This window comes from Protopterus annectens, chromosome 6.part1, assembly GCF_019279795.1.
Source record: "Protopterus annectens isolate FY-2018-M chromosome 6.part1, PAN1.0, whole genome shotgun sequence".
NCBI lineage: Eukaryota > Metazoa > Chordata > Ceratodontiformes > Protopteridae > Protopterus > Protopterus annectens.
This window is the reverse complement of record NC_056738.1, coordinates 134,223,687-134,240,138: the sequence shown is the minus strand read 5'-3', so window position 1 is coordinate 134,240,138 and position 16,452 is coordinate 134,223,687. Positions and strand designations below refer to the sequence as shown.

At 37.3% G+C, this 16,452-nt stretch overlaps 1 protein-coding gene across 1 annotated transcript in view; it reads left to right on the top strand.

Moving 5' to 3' along the window:
* Window positions 1–16,452, top strand: part of WIPF1 (WAS/WASL interacting protein family member 1) — a 776,716-nt gene that overhangs the window by 650,830 nt on the left and 109,434 nt on the right. Inside the window, exon 4 of the mRNA XM_044075560.1 lies at window positions 87–216. Within this exon, the coding sequence (XP_043931495.1) occupies window positions 87–216 (130 nt within the window). The remainder of the gene's footprint in view (window positions 1–86; window positions 217–16,452) is intronic.

Sequence of the window (16,452 nt, the reverse complement as noted above, 5' to 3'; positions counted from 1 at the left end):
AGTTTTTTTTGACTATAAATGTTAGCATTTTAGTTGTCCAGGCATTCTGTTGCCAGCACTAATCTCCTAGTTGTTTTTTGTTACAGGCAAATACAGAAAAACCCCAGTTAAACCGATCTGAACAAGTTGGGAGAAATGCACTTCTTAATGATATTAGTAAGGGAAAAAAGTTAAAGAAGGCTGTTACAAATGACCGAAGTGCACCAATTATTGACAGTAAGTACTTTTACAGTAATCAGTAAAATGCCTGCAGCAGCTTATTGCTGTGTTTTACTTTTTAATCTTTTGTTTAATTTCACGCCATGTTGCTGCATTTTCATATAGGGCCAAGCCAGCTGTATGATGACCAAGTACTTGAATTATAGCATTTTATCTAAAAAAGCAGTTATCAAAGGAGGCTTTTCTATCGGGGTTTTGTCCTTATCACAAGAGACTGTTTAACTCAATCAATGCAAGGGGCAAAGCTCCCTGTATTGTTGGGGGGGGGGGTGCTTAAGACTCTCAGAAAATAAGGCCACCTGAAAAAAAAAAAAGTTAGCCTAGTTCCATGACACAGAGGGATGGAGCCCTTATTATCACCCAGGCAGCATAAGTTAAATTAATGGCCGCAGCTCTGGAGAAACCATGCAGGAGGGAAGGGAACAAAGGAGTATGGCCTACTGTCCTCTCCTCCAGGAGATGCATTTGGGAGCACATGGGGAAGTATATTTTCTTATGTGGAGACCAGGGAAAATGTTCCTATGCTTAAGGGAAGGGGTGGAGCTGCTTGCTGACAGCATCTTTTGTGGAAGTGAGTTATAACCATTGTGGACAGTCCACATCCAGTTTTGCTTCCACAAACCATACATTCATGGGAGACTGCAGGCCTAAGAAGATCTTCAAATCACCCCAAATGGCTGTCTAAATGGTAGCCCTTTCCAGTCAATCCTTGCTCTGGTGATGGGAAACAAATGGACCAATAGGGCTGATGGTTAACCAGCAATGAGGATAAAGTGCATCCCCCCCAAAAAAAAAAAGTTGATCATTTTCATTTCAATTTATTTGCTTTTCCAGGAATTAGTCTTTGATGGATTGACAATAGAGCATTTTCAAATGCATTTTACCACTCTGTCACGTCAGATTAAAAAAATACTACCATTCACATAGTGTATTATCAAAACACTTCATTGTACAGTATTATGTTTCAGTGATGTCTGATATGCTACATATTTCTGTGCAAAGCCAATCTCTTCTCTTTATAGTGCTGCATACTTTAATTTGAAATGGATGATGCAGTAACTTTAAAACATGAAAACAGTTATGTATGCCCTTAATGATTTCACTTTTTATACCTGCAGTGAGGCATTTAAGTGTAATGGTGTCCAAATCTTGCTTCACTGCTTGAGAAATCTTCAATGAAAGGAAGCCATATAGTATATGGTGTCCTCTTCATAACACTGACATTTCATAACATTGAATTTCATAACACTGAGACCAAAACATCTAAATCCCAAAGCATTGAAAACTCAGAACATTGAAAGTGTGCTTCATAACATTGAAAACTACAATGCATATGTAAATAACATCCTCTCCACCTACAGCACCACCTAACTAACAAACACACTTTCTACTATGTTTCTGCAGGAGGGGCAAGCCCCTATGCACCCCCCCCCCATGGGGAAGGCTGTGCACCCCACCCCCGTAAATTAAATATACCAACTCCAAGAATGCACTACAGTGGAAAAAAGTTAATTTCCTAATCTCACTGTATCACAATCACCATAAATTAGGAAATTAACTTTTTTCCACTGTAGTGCAATCTTGGAGTTGGTATATTTAATTTATGGGGGTGCTTGCCCCCCTGCAGAAATGTAGTAGAAAGTATGTTTGTTTGTTAGGTGGTGTTGTAGGTGGAGGTGATATTATTTACTTGTTCAATGTAGTTTTCAATGTTATGAAGCATACTTTCAATGTTCTGAGTTTTCAATGTTTTGGGTTTTCAGTGTTTTGAATCTTGGATGTTATGGTATCAATGTTATGAAATTCAACATTATGAAATTTCACTGTTATGAAGGGGACCCAGTATATGTAATGCTTACTACCTATCTGGCCCCACATTTGTTCCTTGCATTCAGAGTATTAAGTGAAATCAATCTTGCCTCCAAATTAAAAATAAAAATGTGTGTGTCATTGAATGACCTTTAAACTTGTACTGTTTGCACCATTTTATATATGATATTGCCACCAGATAATAATTAAGGGATGGCTGGGCCTTAGCAGCATATATTAAGTGCCCACTGATGCCTAGGGAAGTAATAAATGCCACTCACACCCAAATAAGCTTTACACTGATCATCTACACATCAGAGTTACAGTTCCTGGCTTCTCAAGACTTAAACAACCTTCCTTCCACCCAGTGCCTTTTAGTGTATTTTTAGCAAAGGTAACTAAAACCTGGCGAAGAATAACACGCAAGTACAGTGTTTCCCATAAAAGGCTAAGGATACCTTTTTTTTAGTGCTGATGCCCCTTTTCCTGTCTTTAAAGCAGTGCTACCATCAACTAGACTACTCTGGCAGACTAAATGTAGATATTCTACAAAAGGGCCTTACAGAAACAGATGCCTGGTGCCAGAGCCATGGGCTCAAGCTTAATGCCAAGAAATGTATAGTTATCCCCTTTGGAAAAAAACATGTACCCATGAATTACCACATGGGTGGAAGTACACTAAACATTGAAAGTCTGATGAGAGACTTAGGGACACAGGTGGACAGTGGTCTCACTTTCGATAACCACATCACCACAACAGTCAGAAAATCCTTTTATGTGGCACACCTCATCAGTAAGGGCTTTTCATCCAGAAAAAAGGAGGCCATTGTCCCATTGTACTCATCCCTCATTAGACCCATTATAGAGTATAATGCCCCATTTGGTATGTACCTCACAAGACATCTGCAACAGCTGGAAAAGCCACAGAAATACCTCACTAAACGAATCACAGGATAAAAGCAGATGAAATATGCTGACCATCTAAAAAAACTCCAGCTATACTCTGTGGCATATCGTCTACTCAAAGGGGATCTCTGCTTAACATACAAGGCCATGTCAAACCCTGAGCTGTTGGACATGCTCCACGTAAAGAAATCCCAATCCCTCAGAGCCACACGCTCCAGGGATCTAAACCTTGCCATCACAATGAACAAAACATGCTGGAGGGATAGGTTCCTGACCCAGAGACACCCCATACTCTGGAATAGACTGCCCATACATGTCAAGCAGAGCGCCTCATTGGCCCTCTTCAAAAGGAACCTTGATGATTGGATGGGAGATAGGAAATTCACCCCGGGGATCATGTCAGTCGCACTGCTAGACTGGGGTCCAGAGAAGTAAATATTGTGGGAAGAAATATCCAGGAAATTGTTATGGTTAGGCTTGTATAGGCCCTAGGGCCAATAGCCTAGTACCAACCTATGAACCTATAAAAAACACAATTGACTAATAAAAACTATCTGATATAAAATCAAGCAGTTTATTGTATAAAAGTAAATATGCCAACAGCTATACACTTACAGAGTGAAAATACAAAATAAATAGGTTTTCAATAGACAGCTGACATAAAGGAGGACTCTAGTGTTTTACCTCTCCCTGTTATTACATGTAGCTGAAGATTTACTGGATTCTAATGACCTCAAACAGAAGTTGCACAGTTTCATAGACAAATGAACTCCAGGTTTGAACTTTAGTCCGAGAGCTGCAGACTGCGCACACTTCAGTAACAAGGTAAACAGTAAATGAATTTTCAACAGCTGCAGCTTGAAATCATAGAACTTCCCTAATGTGATGGCCTAAAATGAGGCACCACTGGAAACACAGTTTATATACTTCTGATTAGAAAGTGTTCCAAGGCCATTATTTGCTGACTGTTGAGAAATCTGAAAACAAAAATTCCTGTTGTAGCAGTCCACAGACTGGAGAGCAGAAATAATCTAGTCAACGTATGGAAGTCCTGAAGGGAGAAAACTCTGCTAATGAGTGCCTGAATGCCTGTGACCAGATTTACTTTCACAGGCATGATTTAGTACTACAGAAAAATAAATAACTGCATAATTTACTATACATTTTTGTACAGTTCTTCTACAATTTTACTGCATTTTTTTTTGGAAAATCATTTATATTTTGTTATAAATTTTCATTTTTACTTTCTGAAAACCATTATTGATTTAAGTTGGGGAAGCTTCTTCACAACTTCTCCTGCCTTAGTAGACCCCAAATAAGCATTTTGGAAAGACCTCCCAGAGAAACATACCTTGGGTAAAAGAATATAATCTTTATTTGCTTTACTGTTATCTATCTTGAAATGCCATCTGCATTTACATTACTAGCATCATTCCTAGCTTGACAGTCATGTTATAGGCCTGTAATCCATTTGTACCATAACAACATACTGTTTGTCCATGGCGTCCATGTAATCTCTTTAAAGGATTTTAACTGGTAACCACTGTGAATATTTTAATATAAAGGCAAGTTCTGGAGATCCAAAACTATTAACAAACATTTCTTCTTACCCATGATTATTTTCTTGAGTCCATAGCTACAGTAGGCTACTGGATGCTATTCACCTTTCTGAAATACCTGTCCTAGTACAGACCCCACCTTGGTCTGTAGTTTGAAGCATCTACCTACACAGCGGAGCTTTTACTGTAATACAGTCTACCTAGTACAGGGAGGTCCAATCAATGCCTCTTTCAGCTTGTGGAAAGCCTGCTGTTAACCAGGTGTCCATTTAACCTTATCTGGATTGTTTCTTTACATAAAGTTCATGAGGAGTAGTTGTGTCACAACAGGGGAAGGCATTTCTTTAATGTAACCCATTGTCCTGGGAAATGTTTTTTTCTTTTTTGGTAACAGCAATAGGCCATGCTGGCTTTGGTTGAATTTTGCCACTGTTACCTCATGACCAAGATACGTTACTTCTGCCATTCCTGCATGACATTTCTTAGCCTTAATAATCAACTCGTCCCCTTTTCAACTGTCAGTGTCTCGTATGTTTCTGTTAGGATCAGCCAGGGCCGTATAAAAATTGCATTATCATCTCCGTAAACAAGAATATAGTCTCCAGCTCTTATTGTTATGTGGTCTACCAGCCTTTGTAAAAATTCTGGGGCATTTTTTATCCCATAGAGCCTTTTGGTGAATTCAGACAGCCCAAAAGGTTAATAAATTCTGAACTTAGCTGCTGTAAAGCATCATGTGTTTTGCATCTATTTTGGTTTCCCATAGTCTACATTGAACATCGTCTTCCTGTCATATTTTTGGCACCAAGACCAATACTGAGGCACAAGGACTGTTGGAATTATGGATTGCCCCAGATCAAAATCTTCTACAGTTCTTCCCACATTGCTATTTGACTTATGCAGATACCCTGCTTGATTGGCTATTAGGCTCTTGTGTCCACATGATATTCTACCTGCTGGGTACACACTGGCTTAGCATTAAACTTGTCACCAAACTCTCAGAATCCTGTTAAGATTTTCTGAACCTACATAATGGATAGCTGTAGTGACATATTACTGTTAATGCATCATACTAAGCCTCACTGAGGAGATCTGTTACCAGATCGCCCTCTGATTCCTCTTGTAACCTAAACCATATGCTAAGTATCAGAGTCTCTGCATCATGGTGGGGGGGGGCCCTGTCTGTATGTAAAGAAGAGATAGTGTAGATATTTGTCCCACTCCATTTAGACCGATTCCTGAATGCTGAGAACATGGTCATGGGAGAAGAGTTAGTCCTCTCCACCAAACCATTTGTATGTAGATGGTAGGAGTCATTTTAACTTCTTTATACCTCAGTGCTTTTCAAAAACAAGCCAACAGTCATGATATAAACTTAAGGCCTCTGTCAGTGTTTCCTGAGGAAATTTAAGAACATTTATACCTTTATTTGCATCAGTAGACAGCTAAGCCAGCACCTCATGTTACACACAGTAATATAGTTTATCATAATTAAGATCTACCTATTACCTGCGATCTTTGTAGTGCTAAGATACCACACAATATCCATGGTTACCCCTGAAGCAGGTCACTGGTAACACAATGGCACCAAAGGTACCTAAGCTTTGTATTCTGTGTTGCCATCCTTTTGCAGCTACTCATGTGATTGCAGCCTTCTCTCACACCTTTTTCAATGCTTGGCCAATAAAAAAAATTGAATATGTCTCCTTTGTATAGGCTTTTATATCCAAATGGCCAGAAAAATAAATATTATAGGCCTGATTAAAAGTACTTGGTGGTAGGCTGTTTCGACTGCCAAATGCTGTACTACTTTTCCTTCTAACCCACCTTCAGGACTGCATTTGTGTTTTATACATTAACTCTTGTCCTACTATATGGACTCTGTCTGCTTTAAGAATCAGGAGTCATCTTAGCTACATCCTTCAAGTTATTTGAGGTGGGATTTGTGAACTTTACCTGTCTCAGCTCTCTTTCTGAATTTCTCCAATTATCCTCCCAACAGAAGTCTAATATTTTTCCACAGTTGCTATTAGAATATCTTCTCCTATAGTGGCCCCATTCCAGGAGATGTTTAGTACCTTTTCACAGCTATGGATCAGATTTAGACTTAACACCTAGCTTCCTCCCAAAATAGTGTCACCTCTCCTTGTTGGAGGTGAAGACATTGGCTGAGTTTCCCACCTGCTACTACTTCCACGTATTTGTCTCCATTCCAAGCTGCATGTAATTGTTTATAGACATAGTCACTGTGTCATCAAAGTAATTTCCAGTTAGAACACCTGCTGAAATACCATCAAATATTGCAGTCTGTTTTCTGCACCTGTTCCCTTCCCAAACCAAGTGAACCTTGGCCAATAATACCAAGGAAGGTGGCCCACCTATGGCCCTACCTAAATCTGACTGCCTGGCCAAGTAATGCCTCTAACATCTGCTGACATAACAATAGCTAAGTATTTTGGCAATTTCCCTTTTAGCCATTGTCTCTTTACCCCCTATTACCATAGGATACAGACTTTGAGATACTCTGAAGCAGGTACAGGTTTAATACAACTCATCACTTCCATGGCTGTATCTCATTTAGTTTCTTCAAATAACTTTTGTTCTGAACCAAGCTCCTGTGAACATTTAGACTGTATGTAAAATTTATTAGTAAATACTAGGTTAACTGTCCTTTGGGCCATTTTAAGCTTAGACAAAAAGAACAGAAATGGAATCCAGGCAGCAAAGATGTAAAACCACCACACTTTTAATACTTCATATGAAAATCAGCAAAGAAGTGCTAAAATATTATTATATAAAATATTGGGCAGTGCAGTGGTTAGCATTGTCACCTCACAGCAATAGGTTCTCCAGTTCGATTCTCGGCTGGGGTGCCTTCTGTGCAGAGTCTGCATGTCCTCCCTGCATTCGTATGGGTTTCCTCCAGTGCTCTGGTTTCCTTCCATATTACAAAGACATGCATATAGAGCATTTCTCCATGGGCCTCTGCTGAAAATTGGCTTTGTTCCAAGTCAGTAAACAAATGTTAAAATAAAGATAAAGCAATTAAAACCCAATATTCCAATTAAAACCCAATATTCCAGCTAGTGATTTTAAACCTAGCCAGATTCCCTTTCAAAGTGAGGATTAAACACTGTACTTTGTGTCTTTGAGTTAAATACTTTAACCATTTTACCACTCCCAACTCTTACCAACCCCCAACCCATTACTTGCTTACATTGGAAACATTTAACTTCAAGATACTGGTGTGTACTTCAACCAGTGGTTTTCATTTTTGCCTGTGGAATCTGGATTTAGACTGCACTCAAGGATTCCCCTAGCCAGTTTGTGTAGTGCTGACTATACCCCATTTTGTACACATGTGCCCAGGTAACTAGATATAGGTCCTCCATCTTGCCCACTGCCTCAGCAGCATTACATTCCCTAACTGTTAACCAGATACTCCTGTATTCAGCCAAACTACTGGTGATTGCTCCCTTATGATTTCTCACAGCTTTTCAAAAATAGTATCTTGCCATCCACTCGCTCTCCAAGTGCTTGTTTCTGCAATGAAATCCCTGACACTGCCTTTTGTTTTTTGTTTTCCCCTATGTTCTTTAAATGCTTCTTCGGTAATCTACATGTTGAAGTTTAAATCATTCAAAAAGTCCATTTTCAATTTTACAGTAGCACAAATAGCCAGACAATTTTGACAAAGCATAATTTGCCTTGGACATGGTGACGGGTATTGAAAACATCACCCTATTTCCCCATTGAGTGCTGACAATACACACTTTCAAATGCAAAAAATACAATTATAGAAGTTAGCACCCTGACTTAATATGGGAACAGTTTAGCACTGACATTGGTTTCCAGGGCACAGTTTTCACTAGTGATACTGATATGCCTTTACTTGAAGAGTTAGTAGGCACTTTTCATACTGATGTTTCTTTTTCCCTTCATTTTCCTCTGTGTAGCTTCAGCCATTTCTATCTGCTGTCTCTCCCTCTCTCTTTTTCTCTCATTACACCTTAGACTGTCTCTGTCAGCAATCTACTTCAATCTGTTGTTCCTAGCTCCATTATTTTCAATTTAGTCTGAATTCTGATATCATCTGGAGACTGAGTATTTTACTTTGCTGTATGCTCTGCACTCACAGATGCTACCCAGCTTTCTTCTGGTTTGGTAGACTGAATCTTAACTGCACCCAATGTGGCCATCATCCCATTCTTGGTCATGCTGTAAAGTTAAATTCATTTTTAACTGCATTCTTTATTCACATGTAACGAAACATTTTTATACTCTGCAGAGATCGTGTTTGTTTGCTCCCTAACTACTCTGTCTAAAAATAAAACAACTTTAGTGTATTTACCATGTGGCTACAAGAGTACATACACCTTTTGGTGATAAGTGTTTTGCAGGCTGCTTAAGTCCAGTTTACAATTTATCATGCCACTGCCACCAATCTGTGCCATGGTAAGACCTTTAAATTCATACTACTGGCTCCAATATGTATATGATGGGTAGAGGCGTGGTGTCATGATCAGCATGGCTGCTATCACATAATTTTCATGAGGCAGTTCTCCTTAACAGCGTGTTATATTAAATACACAGTGCTGCCTCCGGTTGTAGCAAGTACCTACCACACCCAAATAACCTTACACTGATCATCTGCAAAGTTAAAAATCACTGAAATTCTGGTACATCAGCCACCTTGGTTTTAGACCAGTGCTTTCTACTGCTATCTTACCAAAAGTAACTGAAACTTGGTCATGATAATTGTGTATGTACACACGTGTGTGTGTGCGTATGTGTGTGTGTGTGTGTGTGTGTGTGTATATATATATATATATATATATATATATATATATATATATATACACACACACACACACACACACACACACATACATATGTGTGTGTATGTGTGCATATATATATATATATATATATATATATATATACACACACACACACACACACACACACACACACACATATACATATATATATATGTATGTGTGTGTGTGTGCATACACACACACTGTTTCTCTTGAAGTCTAATAATACCTTTATTGTTCTAGTGTCCCTTTTTTCTGCCTTTGTGGTAATGCTGCCACCAGCCAGACCACTCTAGCATGCTAGATTATGGTTACTGATCACTCTTAACATAAGCCAACTGAATGTAATTATTTGACAGGCATGGCTAAAACAATCACTCTTTCAAAAGTGTGAACCAACAGTTAATATACTAAGTTTCTCTCCCTGTGTGTGTGTGTGTGTGTGTGTGTGTGTGTGTGTGTGTGTGTGGTGTGTATATATATATATATATATATATATATATATATATAAAACAAAAAAAATAAGCCACCAGCCACAAGAATGTAAACAGTCATTACTGGAAATAAAGTTAAGCTTTCTACTTTGTAAAATTAAAGCATATTTATACTTCTCCAATAAAAATGCAAAATACATGTGTTTAACCAGACAGATAATGTAAAAGAACTATATCTAATGACTTATCTAGCCCTGTCAGTACCAGACAATTTAAGTCTAAACAGTGAGTACACAGTCTCAGGAAAACTAATTCCATGTTTTATCCTCTTTCCCAGAGCTGTAGTCCACCGTGCACACTTAGCAAACTGACTGAAGTGGCAATGATTGCAGTTTGAAATCAGAGAGTCATAGATCTTTGAAATGCCCAGAAAGGATGTACTGAAATAAGTCACTACAGTCCTGGGTACACAAATACCTTCCTCTTATTTCCTCTCAACTCAGAAATTTAAAAGTAGTTTCCTGTTGCAGTATTATTTGGTACAGAAGAGGAAAAAAACAACTCCAAGCCATATATGGAAGTCCTAAAGAAAAAAATGCTAAGAGTGCTGAATGCTTAAGAACAGATTCAATTGCACATGTATGGATCAGTACTAGACAAATTTCATTATACAGCTTTGTATATTTTTCTACAACTTTGCTGCAAAGACAATTTCATATTTATTACAGATTTTCATTTTCTTTTCTGAAATACAGTCACAATTGCCTTAGCTCAGTCCAGCTACTTCACAGCACCACCCTGCCTTCAGAAGTCATCTGAATATTTTGGGGGAAATGTCCTTTATAGCTGTGTGAAAGAGTGATCCAAGGGCAACTGAAATGATAAAAATGGATAGCAGGATTAGGAAGCACAGGCTACTAAGATACTATATACGTGTGTTAATGCTCCTTACACAGTATTCTAATAAGGCTCTGCATAGCATTTGCAGTGCATCTGACACTGGGCTAAGTAGTGAATAACCTCCATTCACACAAGACAACTTTATTAAATCTCTGACTTACTTGAACCAATGACTAAATCTCTCACTTACTTGAACCAATTTATAATGAAATAGACTTCCACTGCACCTAGTTGTAATTTATATTTGATGATTGGAAATTCTGTGTATCATTTGGTTAACTCTGTCAAGTTGCTGTATTAGTTTTATTTGCAATCATAAAAACATAACCTGTGTTCAGTATACTATTCTAGCATATAAAATAATATTTTCTACTGCAGATATTCTAAGACATTTCCAAACAAGAGTCACAAGAATCAATGCAGTTGGCTTTAGCAGTATTTAAAAGCTTGTGTTGCAAGGCTAGGATTATAATTCAATATTCTTAACATTTTCCTACATTTTTAGTTATACATTTCAGTTGAGCTGAATAAATACAAACCAAGCAATGTCTTCAACCACCACATGTACAAATCATATATATGTGTAAACGTATACATTTGGAGCCACAATAGAGTTACAAAACATTTATTTAAAATCATTTTTTTACCCTGGCTGAGTGTCCGATAGCTTACTGTTCAGTGATTTTAGTGGGGTTTTTTTTTACCATTTTCATCCTATAGTGTAATTTAGACTTCATCAGAAAATAGTCAGATACCAGGAAGCAATCATTTTATACACAAAATTATATGATCAAAAATAGTCAGCAGAATGTCTTGCTAAAGAAAAACACACCACATTAAAAACATCTAAGAAAAACATAATTAAGGCATAGTAAATAATTATAAATGAATATTTCCTTATCAATTATTTATTCACCAATGAAACATACTAATATATATTATAAGGTATGTAATATAGTAATACAAGTTATAGATATACTAATAAGAAAGTCATAACTTGGATTATCTTAAGTTTAAAACATTATTTATTGACATCCAATCATTCTATCCGGGGGCAGCTTCATTTAATCATAAGTCCCCTATCAGTTCTTTCTCTTCAATACTGTAGGCTGAAGGATCCCCCTAATATCCATTGGTATTTTTCTAGGACAAAAATAAAATATTTTTCAAAATTTTTGCACTCAACAGAATTAATTTTCAAAGCATTCTTAATGTCCTTCCTTCTCCTATTGTTTGTGTCTTTCGGCTTTTCCCGGTTAGGGGTCGACACAGCAGAACTCTGGTCCGCTAATGATTGGCAGTGGAGTTTTACGTGCTGGCTTGCTGGGCCTAACGCACAACCTTCAATGAAGGAACGTCCATTCACGCATGTCGCCACACAGAAGACGCTCTGAGAATCGAACGGGCAACGTCTAACTGTGAGGCGACAACGCTACCGCAGCACCACCACCACAGTACATGTTCTTGAAATCTGTTAATTAATTTTCTTTCAGTTTTTCCTATATGAATACTGTCAAAGGACAAACCAGTAAACCACTCTGTAACTACAATCACATTTGCCACCACAAGGAATAGCTTTATGCTAAGTGGAAACTCCAACATAAGAACTGTCATTCACATAGCTATACCATTTACATTAAACACATTTTTGCATATGTACTTTTTGTTTGTTCTTTACTTTTTATCAGACTCAATTATTTCTTTCTAATTCCTCCTTCTACTGAAATATGTATCTACATCCATACTCGGCTTCATTTCTATATCCTGGTCAAATACTGTGTCCCAATTCCTATTCATATTTTTCTTAAAATACTGGGATGAAGTTGAGTAGAGGATAATAAATTGTGATTTAACTGGTCTCTGATGCTTGCTCATTACTAACTTAACTCATTACAGGTTTGTCTGCAGTTACATCCTACTGACACCTTTAGGCATCTAATATAACCTCTTCATGTTTGCTTTAATATTTTCTAAGCCATGCTACATACATGATGGACAACACAAATGCACTGTTTGATCTTAGTCTAGTGCTGATTAAGACATATTAATTGTGTTCATAAATTATTTATTTACAGTGCTATACATTTCATATTTTTTCTAAATACCTAAACAACCAAGTAACACAAAAGTTCTTGACCTTACATGAAAGCTCACAGATGGATGAACAAAATGCCACTGAGAATGTGTGTGGTTTGAGTGGTTACTGAGATACTGTAAGTTGTTTACAAAATATTACACAATTAATATGTACTGTGCTTATTATGACTTATAAAATCCAGATTAAGACCTAGAATCTAATGTCTATTACTGCTGCACAGATTTGTTTGTGTTGAGCAGTTTGCCATTTAGATTTCTTTAGTAACCCTTATCCGCATACATCATTTGTCAAACTTTTTTTTGAGGAGGGATGCTTGGTATATTGGGAAAAGGATGCTAAGGATGAAGCTGCCAGGTAAGAGGAAAAAAAGGCCTAAGTTAAGTTTTATGGATGTGGTGAGAGAACACATGCTGGTGGTTGGTGTTATAGAGAAAGATGCATAGGACAGGAAGAAATGGAAACAGATGATCTGCTGTGGCGACCCCTAAAAGGAACAGCCGAAAGAAAAAGAAGTCGTCACCATTATGGCTCCAGAGATAAGAACATTTATTTGAAATGCAAGACCAATACTTGATTTTATCAAAAAGCTCAGGATGCAATCACTGGTAGTTGAGTACAAACTTCCAGAGCTACATTGAAGTGAATGAGTTAAATTGATGTCTCCCAAAAACTGATGTGAATCTTGTTTTTCCTTCTCTGGCTTCATGGAAAGCATTAGCAATAAGATGAATGGGAAGCCTCTCTGCTCAAATATAGTTTTAGTGGCTTTCCAAGATGGCTGCATACTGATCAACAGCTTAAAAGAAAAGAAACAGAATGGTGAGGGCCAGGAGCTATGTTACTTTTAGTAAATTCAGTTGCAGGCTAGCAAGTACACTTACTGGAGGTCAACAAAGAAGTAGTTAAGAGTCCGTGAAAGAAAATCAACGAAAAAAGGTAGAGAGAAAATACTCAAAATAGGAAAAATCCTGTAGCTGTTCAGCAAAAAACAGTTCAAGTGCCAGTTTTGATGCAAGACATGGCTTCCAGTAATCTAGAGAAAAAAATAAGTCAAATGTGCTCCTAGATTAAAATAAATTAAACACTGAAGGAGTACATCACTCAAATAACAAAAAGCTGAAAAATGGATGAAGCTTTACACAGATATTCAGATGAGCTGCTAAAACTGTAAAAATCCGAGGTCAAAATGAAGAAAAGGCTGGCTGAGTATGGAATTTGGGGTTTAAAAAATGGTAGAAATAACACAGGGAAAATCTGAGATTTCTTCTGTACCCACTGAACAAACCAGTAACTCCACAGGAAAAACACAAACTGACTACATGGCCTGTAGCACAAAGAAATGACACGAGTATAATCCAAGGTTTATTTCTGAAACACCAGTTATTTAAAAATAGTTTGTGCTTTCATTCAATTTATAAGGAACTTTCTCAGAACTAAACAATTAAAATTCCACTTGTTAAATACACTTAAAACTCATGTGCTCAACAATATTAAATAGAATTATGCAGTCAATTAAAATTAATTACACAACTCCTTGCAAAATACTTGACTCATTAAAATAACTTAAGCATTTCAATACAGAATTAATGGAAACCGAATTGCTCAAACCTGAATAACTATGGCATTGCTTTTAGTTTGCCACACCAATCCACTCTTTCATAAATGGTCTTAATGTTATGTGGCCGGATGGCATTCAGTTAACCCTGTTCTAATCAATTTCTAAAGGAGCTATCCTCCTGAAAACAAGTGACAGTTTTTCAACCATTTTCTTAAAAAGGAAGCTCTTCTTCTTCCTCTTTCAGCTGCTCCCGTTAGGGGTTGCACAGCAGATCAACTGTTTCCATTTCTTCTTGTCCTCTGCATCTTGCTCTGTCACACCAACCACCTGCTTGTCCTCTCTCACCACATCCATAAACCTTATCTTAGGCCTTCCTCTCTTCCTGTTACCTGGCAGCTTCATCCTTAGCATCTTTTTCCCAATATACTCTGCATCCCTCCTCAGCACATGTCCAAACCAATGTAATCTTGCCTCTCTGGCTTTGTCTCCAAACCTTCCAACCTGGGCTGACCCTCTAATATACTTATTCCTAATCCTGTCCATCCTCGTCACACCCAGTGCAAATCTTAACATCTTCAACTCTGCCACGTCAAGCTCTGACTCCTGCCTTTTTGTCAATGCCACTGTCTCCAACCCATATAACATAGCTGGTCTCATTACCCTCTTGTAGACCTTTCCTTTCACTCTTACTGGTACTCATCTGACACAAATCACTCCTGACACTCTTCTCCACCCACTCCATCTTGCCTGTATTCCCTTCTTCACCTCTCTTCCACACTCACCATTACCCTGAACTATTGATCCCAAGTATTTAAACTCATCCACCTTCGCCACCTCTACTCCCTGCATCCTCACCATTCCTCTATCCTCCCTCTCATTCACACACATATATTCTGTCTTAGTCCTGCTGACCTTCATTCCTCTTCTCTCTAGAGCATATCTCCACTTCCCCAGGGTCTCATCCACCTGTTCCCTACTCTCACTACAGATCACAATGTCATCTGCAAACATTATAGCCCACGGGGACTCCTGTCTGATCTCTTAAAAAGGAAGCTCTCCATTCTTAAAATATTCCAGTTCTATATCAAACACTCCCCCATCACTTTACTATCCACCGTATATGTATTAATGAAAACTTTAATAACCAATGTGAATAAATTATATATATCCCAATTAAACTGTTTTCTTCTCCAGATTTTTTCATATTCAAAATTAGAACATAAATACCATTTTTCCTTTTATGATAAACTTTGTTTTGTTTATATCTATCATCAAGTTAAGTGGGTAACCTCTCTTCAAAAACATATTAACCAAAAATTCTATTTCTGTAATAAAAGGTTTCAAAATCCTGAAACCATACAAGGTATTTGGACCATTTGTCCTTTCACAACAGCTGTCTTCTGAGTAACTGGATGCCAACTGTCATAGTGTAAGTACATGTTGGAAAAAGTGCCTTTTCTGTAAAAATAGAAATAAAACATGGCCGTGAAACATCTTTGATTAATTCTATATCACATTCTATCTGTATCAAAATTCCAACTAAACTTTAAAAATTCATGTAACAAAAACAGTCATTCAGTTTTTTCTAAGGAATCCTTCCATAGAATAAAAATATCACCTAAAAAGTGTGTGTGTGTGTGTGTATGTATATTTTTATTTTTATTTTTTATTTTATTTTTGTTTGTTGGACGGGGGCTAGTCAACTGGATATATATCCCACACAGTAGAGGCCCGGGAGAAAAGCTCCAGTACATGCAAAAATAAACACTTCTCAACAAAAGTTATTTTAAAAAAATATAAAAAAAAGTAAAAAAAAAAAAAAAAGAAAAAAAAAAAAAATCTAAAAACATATAAGATAAACTGTAAAAAAGTAATACTTTTAAGAAGTAACTCTCAACAATAGAAGTGGAAAGTTAAGTGTAAGGCTGGGAAAAAGGGGGAAAAAAAAAAAATAAGGAGGAGAGATATACTCAGTGTCGGGATTACACATAGACATAGCATTGAGTTTTTAAGATGATTTGTGATATGTTTTGATTTGTGGGTAGAGAGTAGAGAGAGTAGATATATCTTGAGTTAGATGAATATTTAATTAATGCATCTATTATATTATGAATTTATTATTTATTGTATATTGTTAGATTTAGTTAGG